General features: G+C 41.3%; 1 protein-coding gene across 2 annotated transcripts in view; it reads left to right on the top strand.

The window, feature by feature from the left end:
• CDK5RAP2 (CDK5 regulatory subunit associated protein 2) overlaps nt 1–17,531 on the top strand; it is a 156,614-nt gene that overhangs the window by 13,077 nt on the left and 126,006 nt on the right. For both annotated transcript variants that reach the window (XM_079789850.1, XM_079789849.1), the window contains exons 3-5: nt 1,085–1,152; nt 13,043–13,153; nt 17,125–17,201. In XM_079789850.1, coding sequence (XP_079645976.1) covers nt 1,085–1,152; nt 13,043–13,153; nt 17,125–17,201 — 256 coding nt within the window. The remainder of the gene's footprint in view (nt 1–1,084; nt 1,153–13,042; nt 13,154–17,124; nt 17,202–17,531) is intronic.

Below are 17,531 nucleotides of genomic sequence, written 5' to 3'. Positions count from 1 at the left end.
TATCGGCTCCATTTGTTTGTTTTGTTTCCTAATATAGCCACATCTAGAATGAGGCCTAGCAGAGCAGAGGCCTGCCAGGCATATTTGTTGGAAGAATGCTTTCATTCACTCAACACCCATCTACTCAGCAGCTAAAAAGTGCCACGCCCTTTGTGCAGCATAATAGTTTGTGTCCATATCTGTCTTGCTCACTAGATTGGAGATCTCTCGGGCCCAGCATCAGTGTCTCCTTCACTGTTGTTTCCCCAGCACCTAGTATGGTGCTTGGCACAGAGTAGGGGTGTAATAAATGTTTGGTGAGTTAAAGAAGCTGTGGAAAAATTTGGGTTTTGGCAAAGTCTTTAATCATTCCAAAGCAGGGCTCGGCAGTTTCCGACCCACAGCCTGCTTTTGAAAATAAGCTTTTATTGGAGCAGCTTCTTTATTGGTTTATGAATTGTCTGTGGCTCTTTTTGTGCTGCAACAGAAGAGTTAGTAATGTAACTGTCTTATATTTGTAACAGAGTTTAGGCTTCATATATGACCTACAAAGTCTAAAATATTTGTTGTCACACATTTTGCCGACCCCTGCTCTCAAGTCAGTTGGATATGCTTTGTTTTAGTTGCTGACATGTGAGATGACATCCTGGTCAGCAGAATAATTTTATGACAAACAGTAAGGAAGTGCTGCTTTGCCACACGCCCAGTGCATTTTCTGGTTCATCCTCTGACACATACATTATTACAGTGGGGCTAGTTTAAGTAATTTGTAAATATTTGAAATCTAATGGTTTAGAGCTTTCCCGGGACTCAAATCAGTAAATCACAACAGACAGAAAGTACCAGCAGAATGTGTGGGGAGGGGTGTGGGATGGGAATGGGGGGATGAGGACAAATATGTGATACCTTAATCAATAAAGAAATTAAAAAAAAAACCAAAAAACTACACAAGAAAGTAAAAAAAAAAAAAAAAAAAGAAAGAAAGTACCAGCAGAATATACTGTGGAAGCTACTTATGTTTTTTCCCCCTCTGGGCTCTGTCCCCTAATAGGGATGCTGGGTGATTTGCATACCATGATGTTTTGTCTACTTTACCTTCTTACAGTGCTCCCAAAGGTGTCAGAAGAAACGGTGTCTCCCACAAGAGCACGGAACATGAAGGACTTTGAAAATGTAAGTGGAGATGCCAAGTTACCAGCCCTAACAAATCATGCCTGCTGCCGCTGTCATGGCAGACCCAGGAGGGAGCTGTATTTCTTGACAAGTGTCTTAGCTGGGTAGTGCCAGGGTTTGGAGGAATGCCATGTCTCTGTGAGACTGTTGCATACCTAGGCAATCGGCCCTTGAATACGTGGCCAGTTATGCATTCTAACAGGATCAGCAATTTCCAACTTGGGGGAAGGTGGAGTATTCTGGTGTCCCGACTGTGAGGTTATTACCCTCTTGCATAGTTGAGAGGAGCTCATATTTGTCAAGGGCTTTTTTATGATGTCAGACGCCTTATTTATGGTCCCCATTTAATTTTTGCTACAACTCTGTGAGGGATTTTGTATTATCCCCATTTTACAGATAAGGAATCACATAATATTTAAGCGGCAGAGCTGGGATTGGAATCCAGGTTTTTAATGACTCCAAAGCCATTATTCTTTTCACCACATTGGGGTGGCTCCTTGCATTTTGTAGGCTTCATCTTTGTTGCTGTTGAATGAAATGTGAGCAGCCTGGACCCAGTGCTGTTGGTAATTGTCTGAGGATGGATTACGTGGTGATAGATTTGTCGCCTGTACTTAATGTCTTTTGGCACCATGTCTTTCATTTGTTAGTGGAGGGGAAGGGAGGTTTGTTGTCAAGTAACAGGAAAATAAGGTTGTTTTCCCAATTCCAAATCTCCTTAACAAGTTACCTGTTCAGTGCTCTCATTTATCATAGGAATAATTAGACCCTTCTTCATTTGTAACCAAATGGAATCCATACTGTACAAGATAAAGGAGATATTTATCAGAGAGAAGACGGAGGACACTGAGAAGGACGTTCCCCAATTGTGTTTCTCTCTCCCCAGTTGTCTGCACAGAACAGAGCGGTACTGTCTCTAGATTTAATTTAGAATACTCATTACTGCTAATAGTTATCTGCAAACCACCAGTGACCAATTGAAGAAATGACTTGTCAGATCTCTAATGGAAACAAGTAATTTCTGAGCTTTGAGTTGTTATAATTTCAACTGTACAACATGATCTATGCCGTGGGGTCTGGGGCCTCAAACGAATGAGATTTGATTATTTCACATTGTGTATAATTAAAATGTGCTCTAATATTAAATGGTGGTTCCTGGTTTATCATAGAGTAATAATAGCTACTGCTTATTGAACTCTTGTTCTGAGCTGGGCACTTACATGTTAGGCTCTTCATATACATTACATTAATATTAAAGCAGCTTTGCAAGATATAGTTATTTAATTTATGAAGGGCACGGTTTTGAATTTTATTTCTAGATGGAAAAATTTAATAGAATCTTAGAATTTTTGTTTCACGCTTTATTGTCTGCCTTTTGACGTGGGATGAATCCAACCCTCTTTATTATATGTAGGAGAAACTGAGACCCAGAGGTGTGACATGGCAAAGCTGTTCTCTGAGGACCACAGCCTCTGGAGCCAGACTGCCTGCTCACCTACTTCTGCTGGGTGACCTTGGGCCTGTTACTTAACAGTTTCTATTTCGTAGTGCTGTTGTGAGGATTAGGAGTGAGTGTGTGAAGCACATGTGCCTACCGAGTTCATCCTGTGTCAGCTGTTGCTCCTCTTATAGTTATTGGTATATATGTTATTGTGATTTTTTATCCTACTCTGCATGTGACTTAAGTTTCGCTTGCTCAAGCCTGCTCTTGATGACCTAAATACCATTTTTCTTAAAGGCGAAGGAGAGCCTTCCATGCCAATGTTTTAGGATTTATGGTTGTTTTTTTTGTGTGTGTTTTTTATGACTGTGCTCCTTTGGCTGCTGTTAGGTTTTTATGGCATTAATATTTTTTACTGTAGCATTTTTAAGAGCGAATTCTTCAGTTGAAATTGAAATGACCACACTGTTCTCAGTGTTTCCCTTTTAGGTCTTTATAAGTCACTGAAGATTTTCATCTGGCCTGAGCTACCCAGAGCATGACCTCTGTGCTGAGGTAGTCTGAACTTTCTGCGGGATGCTTATAGGAAATGCTCTTGGCATCTCATGCTAATTTTAAAATCAGCATGCATATTAAAGAGGAGGCAGGAATAGTTTTGATTTAAAGGGGAAACTTATGATTCTTCTAGTCTCAGATAACAGGTACCTGAACATCAGGGTCTGTTAGCCAACATCTAGCAAGACATAGGCCTCCTTCTGGTTTTGCTCAGAGTTCATCTGTTCTTTAATGAATATTTTCAGATATATGCCCTGTGCCAGGCTGGGCCAGGGACTGGGAATTTGCAGTAGGTTAATACTGGGTACGTTTCCCTGTCAAGAGGCTCACAGTCTAGTTGGGGAGATGGAGAGGAAAACAGTGCAGTGATAGAGGTAAGTACAGGGTGCTGTGGGGCACAGAGGATGGGCCCTGAACCTGGCCTGGGGGTTCAGGGCAGCCTCCCTGGAAGAGGTATTCCTTAAGTTGGGTGTTCAGGGACAGGGAGGGATTAGCCAAAGCAAGAGAACTGGGAGAGCATCCAGACACAAGGACTCACATGGGCAAACGTAGAGAGAGGCATGGAGGGTGCGATGAGTTTAGAGAAACTGTTAAGTTCCCCTTGGCTGGAAGGAGCCTCTGTAAGGGGGCCTGAGAGAAGTGAGGCCATTGAAGCGGGCAGGGGTCAGATTCTGTCTGTCACACTGCTTTGTTTGATTTTGTCCTGAAGGTGAAGGGGAGCCAATGATGGCTTTTAATCCGGAGGGAAATGACCAAATTACACTTTCAAATCACCCAGACTGGTGACTGCAGGAGGAGCAAGGCTGGGGGCAAGGTGACCAGTTAAAAGGCTGCTATGTGTGGTCTCATGGGAAAGAGGATGATGCTGGAGCTAAGGGATGGGGTCACGAGATGTTTAGAAGAAAGCCAGAATTTCAGAGCTAGAGGAATGCCAGGAGTCCCTTCATTTGACACATGAGGACTTCGAAGCCCAGAGAGTGGGAGGGCCTTCTTCAGGCTTTGGACTTGGACCACTCTGCTATTCTGTGCAAGGTCTCACTCTGCCATATGAGAACCACATGCCTTCCTTTGGGTCTTTAAACTGGTAATCCATTGCCTAGTACTTTTATTACCTGAAGGTATAATCACCTCTATGGCAGACCTATGGTTGCTGGCAAATCATTTTGGTCTTCAGTGGGGGCCTGTCTTATTGGACCCAGATTCTGATTCAGCCTATCCAGTTAGTCCAGTAGCAATTTTTATTCGTATATAGAAGAGTTTAATTCTGGCTTTTTCTGTGACCTTCTTGACAGGGAATGACAGGGGTAGCTTTCCACCTCCGTTAATACTACTGATGGATAGTGTTATTTAATGACTGTCTGAAGTTCATAAAGACTTATTAAAAGGGATGGATTGAACAGTAATCTACATAATCTTTTATTGTGAGACATTCGTATTGTTTCTAATTTTTTACTATTACAAACAAAGCTGTGATGAATATCCTTATGCACACATATTTTGACAGTTATGTGATTATTGTCTTAGGGTAAACTCAGCTGCCCTGGGGTGCTGGTGTTCTTGTATCTGGCCCTTGTTCCTTTTTGTTAAAAATTCTTGGTCTTAGCTGAGGCGTTTAGTCAAATTTAGTGTTTTATATGAGGAATGGTAGGAAGTTCACATCTTCAGATTTGCTCTGTAGCTTCTATGTTGTGAGTTACTTATTATACCAGGGAATAGCTCCTTCATTCCCCACCCCTGCCCCATTTGTTGTAAAAAAATATTACTCTTGAGCCCACTAATCCATTTTGGGAAAACTTATCCTCAGAAAACAACCCAGTAGAGGGAAAAAGCTCTGTGAGTAAGGTGTTTGTTGCCACATGGTATATAATTGTGAAAAGTTGGGAACAAAGGAATGATATTTTACATTTGTTATTTCTTTGGCTTCTTGCAATAAGTTTGTGATGAAGGTATTTCACAGATGAGGAAGCTGAGATTGGCGAGATTAAGTGACTTGCCCATGAGCTTGGTGTGATTGAGAAACTCAAAGCAGGCAAAATTCAAGCCTGGTCTTCTTGATTATAAAGCCAGAACGATTTCTACTAGATCACATTGACTGCATAGATGCTCAGTAGAGAAATGTGAAATGATCGACAGTGAATCAGTTAAGTAGAATTCAGTGCAGTCGTTTCAAATGATAATTGTGTAATTCTGCAACAACAATTTAAGACATTAGGGGAAAGCAGTGGAATATCCAAATTCACTTATAATATATAAAAAAATGTATATTCATGAGTGAAAGCTGAAAAGAATATAACAGAAGTTGATCTCATAAGTTAATTTCATTGTATTCCAAGTATTGTTTAAGGTTTAGTTTTAAAATTCGGTTACTGCTACAGTACTGATTGTTAATAAATAGATGTTTGCCAAGAACAGTTTTCTTGATGATTTGAGGACCAGGGAGAGTTTTGGAATCAGAAACTAATTCCAAAGTGTCCTTATTTTCCTAACCTCACTTAGCTGCTACTGGCAAAACCATCATACACGTGGTATTGTTTACCAGAGATGAATTCTGGACAGTAAGAGTTCGTGGTTTTTGTGATGTACAGGTGAGTGGGCTAACACCTTTTGGATTTTTAAAGAGGGTAACAGAATTGTTGGTAACCCAAAGATCTCTTTAACGAGGGCTTGAGTGGAAACGGGTTCCTTTTGAAAGCCAGCCTTTGTTTCCTGTTTGCTAGTGCCAGGCTCTGCAGGTGCTTTAACTCATTCGGTTGTCACAACACCCCTGTGAGGTCATTGAATTTTATCCTCATTTTATAGATGAGCCAACAAAGATGTTAAATGTTCCCAAGGTCACACAGCTCATAGGTGGCAGCATTGGGAGTTCAGTTCATTCTGCTGACCCCAGGGCCTTGCTCCTAGCCCAGCTGCCTTGAATTGAAAGGTGATCTGATGGGTGAGCTTCAGCTTTGGAGTCCCCGGCTCCTGCAAGCCATTGAAACTGATCGCCAGAGTGAGGTCCCTCGCTTAGATTTCAGTGAAGGAGGGCCTGGTTGGAATTGCCCTGATTCTTTTTCCCATGGTTGATTTTTGTTTTTCCCTGTTTGGTGAAGCTTTAGGCTTAGGCAAGGCTCTTGATAGGGAATGAGAGTGGGAGGGAGCCAGAAGGACTGAGTAGCAGCTCTTTCAAAGTGGGGCCCTGTCCAGCTTCAGAAAGCACCACCCGTGACCATGCTGGATGTTTCCCCTTGCAGAGGCTGCGCTTCCACAACAACACTGGGCTCTGAAGGCGGGAATGTGGCAAGCACAGCCCTTGCATGAGCTTACTTTTGAGTGTTAGGTTTCTGAGTCATATTTGGTGGGTTTTCTATTTTGAGGTATTTATTCCTACTGTTTGGTAAGCTGATTTCAGTTTTTCCAGCTCAAGTTTAAAAAAATTTTTTGAACTTGTTCTCATAAAGGGAAAAGCAAAAATGAGAAGACTATGAATATGTTTTAAGTTCTTATGCTGTGCTGGGCATAATACTAAGCAATGAAGTTAATTTCTTCTAATCCTTATAATAGCTCTCTGAAATGGGCATTATTATAATCCCATTTGTATAGATAAAGGAACTGAGGCAAAGGGGAAAATGAACATGACTAAAGTCATACAGCTAGTAAGGTAGTAAGGATTGCATTTATTTATTAACTTATTCACTCATTTAGCAAATGTTGTTTGAATGCTGCTGTGTTCTAGAGACTGTGCTAAAACCTCAGGGCCATAAACAGATAAGGTTCGTGCCCTCAAGAAGTAGATTATCCTATATAATAAAAGTCTACTATGCAAATCGACCGAACAGCGGAATGACTGTTCGGCAGGGGGCGGGGGCTGGCGAGCAGGCAGTGCCAGGCCAGCCAAGTCGCATGCCAGCAGGCAGAAGGAGGGGATGGTGATAGGTGGGCGGCGATCGGTGGGTGGCGGTGGTGGTGACTGGTAGTGGAGGGGTGATGGGGGCGCACCATCCCCTGATCTGCCTGCTGGTCGCCTCCCACAGGGGGAGGCCAGACTGCGGTTTAGGCCCGCTCCCAAGCCATCAGTTGGACATCCCCTGAGGGCTCCTGGACTGCGAGAGGGCGCAGGCTGAGCTGAGGGACTCCCCCCCCCCGCCCCCTCCTGCCCCGAGTGCATGAATTTTCGTGCACTGGGCCTCTAGTATTCATATAATAAGCATAATAAATAATAAATGTGTTAGTAAATAAGGTGAATAAAGATTGTGAAAAGTCTTGGCAAGAAAATAAGAGTTAGGTGTCAGAGCATGATTTGGTGGAGGTGATAGAGATGAGGACCACTTTAGATTGGATAGTTAGGAAGGGCCCCTCTGAGTTGTTGACATTTGAGCTGAGATGGAAAGGATGAGACTGAGCCACCCTGGCAAGTGCTGCGGAAGAGCTGTGCAGACAGACAGGGGCTGGGCTTATCTGAGGACCAGAAAGGAGGCCAGTGGGGCTGGAACACTGAGCAAGGGAGAGGATGTATACGGTGAGACTAGAACAGGCCGGAGCCAGGTCATACAGCGCTTTGTGGCCAGGGCAGGGAGTTCTTGTCTGAAAGTGGAGAAAAACACAATGGAGTGATGTGAACCAGATCTGTCTGACTCGGATGCCTTCTTGCATTGCACTTCTTCAAGAAATTCTTAAATGTGTTTGTTCACCCATTCAGCCATTGGGTATTTAGTAAACTGTCTCTTATGTTTTATACTAGAATGCACACGAAGATATGGTTCCTGATGTCTTAAAGATGGTTTGGGTAGAAAGGCAAATAACCAGCTCGTACAATGCACTGTGATAACTGTTATGATGAAGAAAGTGGAGGGTGTATGGAAATATTTAGAAGGGTTCCTTCCCAGTTCAGCCTGGTGGGGGTGGTCAGAGAAAACTTGATGAGGGAAGTGCAGAGAACTAGACTGGCATTGTTGTTGAATAGATTGTGCCTGTATGTCTTCTGAGCCAGTCTGGCATTGGCAATGAGCTTCTTGAGGCTTATTTACCTTTCTCTTATTTTTTTAAGAAAATGTCTTTACCTATGAATAGGACAAATATTTTTTCAAGTGGTGTTAAGAATTTTAGCAGTGTGTACAATGTGGGCATTCTGAGCAAGCTCCATAAATATTTTATTGGTAGCTGAGTAACAGAGTAAGGTTTCTCTTTATAGGATGCAGCTGGCAGGGTAGACTTTTTTGTTTGAATGAATGTTTTATGTGCTGTTTCCTTACAACATTTAAAAGGAGGCTTTAATGAACCTACCAATTGTTTCTTGTGCTGTTCTTGTTAGCCACAAAATTGTTAACAAGAGGGCCATGGGCAGACAGTATGAAAATATAATGCAGAGTATGCTTATCATTTTCTTTTATCCAGTAATAAAAGTATGTTTATTAAAAAGAGTATTATATGCTATTACCAATTATTTTTTAAAGTGCAGAAAAAAAACCCTGAGTGATATGTGTGGAGATATTAGGCATTCTAGTACAGCTATTAATATTTTGCTATATTTCTTTTTTGTTATTTTAAATTAAACTTATTGAGATATAATTTACATAAAATTTACCAATTTTAAGTGTTGGATGAGTTTTGGATGAGAGTTGGATGTGTTGGATGAGTATACTCTCTTGTAACCTCTATCATAATGAAGATATAATATGTAAATGTATATAGTTATAATTTTTTAATATGTGTATACTCTTCTAGGTTCATGTGACCATCATCACAATCAGAATATAGAATTAGTTTCATGATGCCCACATGCCTCTTTGTGGTCAAACCCTCTCTTTTCCTCAAACCTCTGGCAGCTATTATGTTCTGTCCTTAGTCCCTATAATTTTGCTTTTTCCAGATGTCACATAAATGGAATCATACAGTTTGTAATCTTTTGAGGCTAGCTTCTTTTCCTCAGTGTAATGTCTTTGAAATATATTCATGTTGTGTGTATCACAGTAGCCAAGTATTATGTCATCATATGGATGTACACTATTTAGTCTTTCACCCTTTGAAGGACATTTGGATTCTTTCTGTGTTTTGGTGATTGTTAATGAAGCTGCAGTAAACAGTCACATACAGGTTTTTGTGTGAACATAGGTTTTCATTTCTGTAGGGTAAATACCTCGGAGTGGAATTGCTGAGTCATGTGATGAGTGTAGTTTTCCAAACTGTTATCCAGATGGGTTGTGCCATTTTGCATTCTCATCAGCAGAGTATGAGAACCCCATTTGCTTCAAATCCTCATTAGCATTTGATATTATCAATTGTAAATTTTTTTTTAGCTAGGGTAGTAGGTGCATAGTAATTTTGTAGTTTTGATTTGCATTTTCCTAATGGCTAAAATTGGCTTGTTTGCTTACAGTTACATTTTGAGAGTTATTTATGTTCTGGCTATAGTTTCTATGTTGAATATGTGAAGGACGTCCAGAATGATGTCCAGAAGACATCTGGTCTAATTAGGATATTACCCTTTTATTATTATAGAATTATAGATAACTAGAGGCCCGGTGCACAAAATTCGTCCATGGGGGTGTGTGTCCCTCAGCCCAGCCTGCACCCTCTCCAATCTGGGACCTCTCAAGGGATGTCTGAGGATCGGGCCTAAACGGGCAGTCGGACATCCCTCTCACAATCCAGGACTGCTGGCTCCCAACTGCTCACCTGCCTGCCTTCCTGATTGCCCCTAACCGCTTCTGCCTGCCAGCCTGATCACCCCCTAACCACTCCCCTGCCAGCCTGATTGCCCCTAACTGCCCTCCCCTGCTGGTCTGGTACCCCCCCCCCCAACTGCCCTCCCCTGCAGGCCTGGGTCCCCCCAAACAGTCTTCCCCTGCAGGCCTGGTCCCCCTCAACTGCTCTTCCCTGCAGGCCTGGTCCCCCCAACTGCCCACCCCTGCAGGCCTGGTCCCCCCCAACTGCTCTCCCCTGCAGGCCTGGTCCCCCCAACTGCCCTCCGCTGTAGGCTTGGTATCCCCCAACTGCTCTCCCCTGCAGGCCTGGGTCCCCCTAACTGCCCTCCCCTGCAGGCCTGGTCCCCCCCAACTGCTCTCCCCTGCAGGCCTGGTCCCTCCCAACTGCCCTCCCCTGTTGGCCATCTTGTGGCAGCCATCTTGTGTCCACATGGGGGCAGCCATCTTGTGTGTTGGAGTGACAGTCAATTTGCATATTACTCTTTTATTAGATAGGATTCTACTGAGCCGTAGGTTTCCCCCTATGTAGTCTTCTAAAAGTTATATATTTTTACCTTGCCTATTTTGTCATAAATTAATTGACCATATAAGTGTGAGTTTGTTTCTGTGCTCTCTATTCTGTTCCGTTTATCTATGTGTCTATTTTGACTACGATAGCTTTATAGTATAGTTTGAAATCATGGAGCATAATACTTCCAACTTTGTAATTCTTTCTCAAGATTGCTTTGGCTATTCAGGGTCCTTTGTGATAAATTTTAGGATTCTTTGTTCTATTCTGTCAAAAATGCCATTGATATTTTGATAGAATTGTTTGAATCTGTAGATTGCTTTGAGTACTGTGGACATTTTAATGATATTAATTCTTCCAATCCATGAGCATTGTATAGCCTTTCATTTACTTGAGTCTTGTTCAGTTTATTTCATCAGTGTCTTAGTTTTCAGAGTACAAGTCTTTTACCTCCTTGGTTAAATTTATTCCTAGGTATTTTATTCTTTTTGATGCAATTGTAAATGGGTTGTTTTCTTAATTTCTGATGGTTCATTATTTGTGTATAGAAACACAACATATTTCTGAATATTAATTTTGTATCCTGCAACTTGACTGAATTCATTTATTAGTTCTAATAGTTTTTTGGTGGATTCCTTTCTTCTCATTCATTAGAGAGTTAGTTGCAGAAATCTTGATAGCACCCTTAAGGACTTCAGTATGTATTTCTTACTTAAGACATTCTCTTACAAAATCATACTATTATCTAATATAAAGTTGTTATTCATATTTCCTCAGTTGTCTTCACATAGCTCTAGCTTTTAAATTCAAGATTCACTATATGATTTCATTGTACTTAGTTGTCATGCCTCTATTACTTCCATTTATTTATTTATTTATTTTTATTTATTAAATTTATTGGGGTGACATTGGTCAACGTGAACATATAGGTTTCAGGGGTGGGTTTCTATGTTACAAGGTCTGTATATTGCACTGTGTGCCTGCATTTTTAAAACAATATTTTTATTGATTTCAGAGAGAAAGGGAGAAGGAGACAGAGATAGAAATGTCAGTGATGAGAGAGAATCACTATCGGCTGCCACCTGCATGCCCCCACTGGGGATGGAGCCTGCAACCTGGGCATATGCCCTGACAGAATCAAACTGTGACCTCCTGGTTCATAGGTTGATGCTCAACCATTGAGCCACACCTGCTGGGCAGTACTTCCATTTATTTGGAAGAGTTCCCTAACCATTTTTTACTTAAGATTGTCATTAAGATTTTTTTTTAAGTTTTATTTTATTGTTTAAAGTATTTCATATAGTATTGCATATGTCTCCTTTTTCTCCCATTGACTTCCCCCCAACCAACCCCCCACTCCCCCGCATATACCCTCACCCCTCTAGTATCTTTGTCCATTGGTTATGCTTATGTGCATGCATACAAGTCCTTTGGTTGATCTCTTACCCCCACCTCCAACCCCTTCCCACTGAAGTTTGACAGTCTGTTCGATGCTTCTTTGTCTCTGTATCTAGTTTTGTTTATCAGTTTATAATGTTCATTATATTCTACAAATGTCATTAAGATTTTTGAAGAGTCCAGGCCTGTTGTTTTGCAGAAAATCCTTCAATCTGGATATGTCTGATCAACAACTTTTGATTAGATTCAAGGCAGAAGTATTTTAAGTGAAATTGCTTCCTTTCAGTGATTTATTTCAGGAGGCACGTGATGTCAGTTTGTCTTATCAGGGTGATTTTAACTACAGCTGGCTCTCCATATTTGTGTGTTTTGCATCTGGAATCAACCAACTAAAAATATTTTGGTTTTAAATATTTTTTAAAATATAGGTTATATTCAAATACTACACCATTTTATATAAAGGGTGAGAGCATCTACTGATTTTGGTTTCCATGGGAGTTCTTGGGACTCATCCTCTGTTGGATACTGAGGGACAACTGTATATGCTCTTTTTAAAAAAATTAGTTTTTATTGATTTGAAAGAGAGAGGAAGAGAGAAGGAGAGAGAAAGAAACATTGATTGGCTGCCTCCTACATGCACCCGGATGCATTTGGACCTCGGATCGAGCCCCCAACCTGGGCATGTGCCCTGACCGGGAATTGAACCAGTAACCCTTTGGTGCACCAGATGACGTTTAACCAACTGAGCCACACCGGCCAGGGCTGTCTGTGCTCTTGATTAACGTGGTGTCTGATAAGTTTCTTAATTTTAAATCTACCTTTTCCTTTTGTAATTAATAAGCTATCTGTGGGGTGATATCTTGAGACTGTGTGAATGGATATCATGCTGTCCAGTGATCTTTCATCTAAATTTTTTAGCATTGATGATTCTCACCTGAGTCAGTTATTACTATAGTGGTTGTGTAATGGTGATTTTCTGTTCCTAGTATTCTTCTACATTTATTAACTGGATTTATATTGTAAAGAACAGATTCCTCTCTTCTTTTTCCTTCCTTTCTTGACTTATTGTCAGTGTGAAATTTTGAATTCCTTCTTTACTTGGTCATTATTTATTCTGATGCTCAGATTGTCCTAAATTTGATTAGAGGGAACTACTTAGCTCTGGGTTAGTACAATTATAGCAAAGGTAAGCTTTCTCTAGTATTTAACATTTGAATCCATTTGTAGCCTCAGGAGCTCTGAGAATTAATGTAGGTAACATCCCTTTGACCTTATTTTGATAACCCATCTGTGCTTATTTTCCAGCAAATCACTGAATTGAAGAAAGAAAACTTTAACCTAAAGCTTCGCATCTATTTCCTTGAAGAACGAATGCAACAGGAATTTCATGGCCCCACAGAGCACATCTATAAAACTGTGAGTGTCCTACTTCTCGCTGCCATCACTGGTGTCTTTCCTCAAAGTCCTCCGAACAGAAATTTGATTAATATTTATGCTCAGAGTTAGCATGAGTAGATAGAGCTGCCTTCATTTAGTTTGAATTGATTATGAGGAGCATAAAGATAATAGGATGACCTTAATACTAAGCAAAGAGATACAAGATTAATTTTAAAGGAGTCTTTTTCTCTTCCTAAAATTGGACTTCTGATTTCCTATATCTCAATTGCCTTCCAAAATTTATTTATAATTTAGACAAAGACAGTGAAATGGTAGAACGTCTTTGGAATTTCATCTTATTGTTATCAACTAATTTGTCTAACTGTAGGCAAGTCACTTCAGTTGTCTGGGCTTGGTCCAGAGTTGAGTGATAATCACTGTGTCATAGGGTTATTAGTGTGGATTAAAATGAGGGGACAGATGAAAAGCCCCAGCACGCAGTCAGTGCTGGCAGTTACCATCATGGTCTCATGAAGGCTTCCATGGGCAGCCGAGAGTTAGGATTGTCAGTGTTTCTGTGATGTGACTCCTCGGTGTGCTTTATGTGCTTGCTTATAACTAACTGTCAGAAAAAATGTCAATTTCCATCTGAAGTCTTGGCCTGGAGGCCTCTGCCTGAAAACAAACCTTGGTTCTGAAAGTTGAAAAAAGAACTTGGCTTTCTTGAAAAGGCATGAGTACAAACAATATTTCAGTGCCTATTTCTTGGCTTTCTCCAGTAGATTAGCCCTTGGCCTGGGAATTATTCCATTTTTTCTCTTCTGAAGTTTGCACCAGTGGAAACTTTTGAAGGAGGAAAAGGAACTCTGCTTGAGTTTCAGTGGGTGAACTTAAATGGGCTTGTCTTGAAGAGGGATTGTACTGTACTTCTGAGGCTTTTCAAGAATTGAAAAGCTCCCTTGTCCCTTAGGACACAATGTTTTCCCTTCATTGTGGGGGTGGAAAGACAATGAGGGCGTCCTCTTTTCTGGAAGGAAGTGGTGATGCAATCAAAATGTTAAAGACAAACCAGTAGCCTAAAACATTTTACATGTAAGTATGGTTATCATCTGTCTCAGAACTCCAGGGTGATGAGAAGCCAAATGGTGTTAATCGCCTTCGCTAGGTCAGGCACTGTCCTGGGCCTTTGTACATCATCGCCTTATTTTAATGCTCAAGACAGCCCTTTGCTGTGGAGATTATCCTCACGTGCAGGAGAGGACACTGAAGCTCAGGGAAGATCAGTGACTTGCTTGATGTCATAGTTACTGTGTGCGGTGGGTTTGAACCCAGGTCTGCCTACCTCATTGTACCACGCTGTTTCAGCTAGTCTTTTCCATTGTCTGATTAGGTGACCTGATGTTATTGCACTTTTATTGCAATTTAAGTTTTTATATAGGTGTACATGGTTCAAAATTAAAAAAGCATAAAAGGTATACACTGAAAGACTTTCTTCCACCCTGTCTCCTAGTCCCCTAGGTCTAACCAATAGTGTTATTTCCTCAGGCAAAGATATTTTATGTCTATAAAAGCAAGTGTGTGTGTTCAAACTCCCTTTTAGATAAATGCTAGCATGTTCTGTTCTGTATCTTGCATTTTTCCTTAACAATATCTTGGATATCTTTCCTTAATAGTGGCTTAAGAGCTTCTGTCTTCTTTAAAAAATTGTTTTTAATCCTCACCTGAGGACATATTTTCCATTGAATATAGAGAGAGGAACAGGGAGGGAGGAAGGGAGGGAGAGAGAGAGAGAAACATTAATGTAAGAGAGAAACATCAATCAGTTGTCTCCCATATGCATCCTGACTAGGGATCGAACCCACAACCTAGGCATGTGCCCTGACAGGGAATTGAACCCGCAACCCTTTAGTGTACAGGATGATGCTCCAACTAACCAAGTCATCTGACCAGGCTATTCTTTTTTTATAATGATATTTCATTTATGCTAATAAGGTATCTTGATTTTTCGTTTCGAAATAATGATTCTCATGTATGTAAGTTTATAACTTAAGGTGTTGGGCTTGTGAAAAATAGTCTAGTGGACACATTAGCTCTCTGTTCTTTTAAATTCGCTAGGCTGGAGTGCCATTTGGTTCATCAGAAAGTATAGCACTCAGAATCTGTGCTATCAGCTCTTACACAGTTCTCTGCCCTTCTGAGACCTGGCAAGGAATCTTCAGTTGAAGGGTGTTTCTGTTTTTTTCACAAACCGCAGTTGAAAACATTGTGCACTGTCACTCAGTGTCCTTTATCAAAGATCACTTTCTTCTGGAAAAAGTTCTGCTGCGTGATGACTTCTTTAGTTCCTGTTGTTTGGCGTTGAAGACAATAATACATTCTGAGCCTTGTCTTTAGGCTGCTCTCATTCGTTAGCTCGCTTAGTCCTAAAATTTCCCATGTCAGGTGGCTTATTGATTTTCATTTGCCACATGGGGAACTGAGAGGAGAAACCTTTCAGTGTCACATCCTGGGCTTGTGCTTCTGCAGACAGTTACAGGCTCACACTTCCAAGTTTCTGTGTGACGTTAGCATGAAGGCAGGCTGTGTCTGCCTTGTATACCAGGGTCCTCAGTGCTTAGCCCAGTGCTTGGCACATCACAGGGACTGGGGAATGTCTATGAAGTGAAGGAATGAATACATGAGCATTTACTGACTACTACAGTTTCCTCTTGGTGAAGAGTGGAGGCAGAATTTGAACCCATTTCCTTCTGGTCTCAAGCCCATGACCTTTCCTTTCTGGCTGACTTCTCAACCTGGGTATCTCCTACAGCTATTTGGCTGAAAGGAGGGAGGCATGTCCTGAGATTATACATTTTACTGGAAGTTTTATGTTTTTTAAAAATATTTTTATTAATTTTAGACAGAGGAAGGGAGAGGGAGAGAGAGAAGCATCAATGATGAGAGAATCATTGATTAGTTGCCTCCTGCACCATACCTACTGGGGATGGAGTCTGCAACCTGGGCATGTGCCCCTACTGGGAATTGAACCGGTGACCTCTTGGTTCATGGGTTGACACTCGACCACTGAGCCACACCAGTTGGGCTGGATGTGCTATTTTTATTTAAAATGATGAACATGTTTTGTGGAGTAGAATGTAAAATTGGCACGAGTTATTAAAATAAAACAGGAGCAAGATTTCAAAGGACACCTAGATTTATAGCAGTTCTCTGCAAACTGTGTACCCAGATCCCTGTTTTTACTATGTGAATCCATCTAATATTCTGTCTGGGAAACATTTGTGGACTAGTTTGAGAAGGCATCCACTGCCCCAACTGTCTCACGTTGTGATCCACTTGTCAAAGACTCTGTCTTTAGATTCTCATGTGAATTATGAGTCCAAGGCCATGTGTGACTCCCTTCCTTCTAGTCAATTAAGAGGAAGATGGTTGGTTGGAGAACATTGTGGTGTCCCTTACTGACAGCTTGCCCTGCGTGGTTGTGGCTCTTTTGTAAGTGAATACCCTGAAATCTTACATTGAAAGGAGATAGGCAGTGATGAGGTTCCCATTTATCCAGCCACATGTTTTATTTTTTAAAGCTGTAAAACGTTTCCACTTCTACAACCAGGACATGCATGATGGTAAACAACCAGAAGTAATTGCCTTGGAATGGTAAAAGCAAACTGCGAAATTGCTTGTAAATTTGCTTGGTGGAGGGCAAACAATTTTTAAATCGGCCTCTCTTATATGACATTTATGCCTCAATGTTTGTATGCTCTGGCTGTTAGAAGCTTGGAAAATTTACATAATTGTTCCAAGTCTTGAGAAATCTGGGGCTTTCTTTTGAGACCACCAGTGTTTAATAATTCCCTTTTCCCAGTGCCCTGAGGCTAATGAGATTTTGCATCTAATGGCTGCCTATTACGAGCATCCTGTAGTCAGTCCACACCGAAAGCTGTTTCCCCACGGTAGACATTCCTTCGTCCTGTGTTTTACACTGTTTCTTTTTTCCCCCCAATCTCGTCTGAAAGAATATCGAGCTCAAGGTGGAAGTAGAAAGTCTGAAGCGTGAGCTCCAAGAGAGAGAGCAGCTGCTCATCAAAGCCTCGTGAGTACCTGTCATCCTGTCATAAGCTTGCGGGTAGCCCAGGGGTTCTGATGGTGGCAGCTAAGTGGGTCAGTGAAATAGAACCTTGTGCTTTCTAAGCCACTTGTTCTCCAGCTGGGCTCTGAGGAGGTTTCATTTTTATTTAAGTATTTTTCAACAAACTTAACATTTATAGGAAAATGAACAGATCTTGTACATGCAGCAGAATGAATTTAAGCAGACACACCTGTGGGGCCACCATCCTGATCAGAAACCAGCACATCACCAGCCCCCAAGAAGTCCCCTTTGTGCTCCCGGAACTTACCCTTCTGCCACAAAGATGACCACTTT

Source organism: Cnephaeus nilssonii (assembly GCF_951640355.1).
Source record: "Cnephaeus nilssonii genome assembly, chromosome: 14".
Classification (NCBI taxonomy): Eukaryota; Metazoa; Chordata; class Mammalia; order Chiroptera; family Vespertilionidae; genus Cnephaeus; species Cnephaeus nilssonii.
The sequence above is the reverse complement of the archived record's forward strand: the minus strand, read 5'-3'. Positions and strand labels throughout refer to the sequence as shown.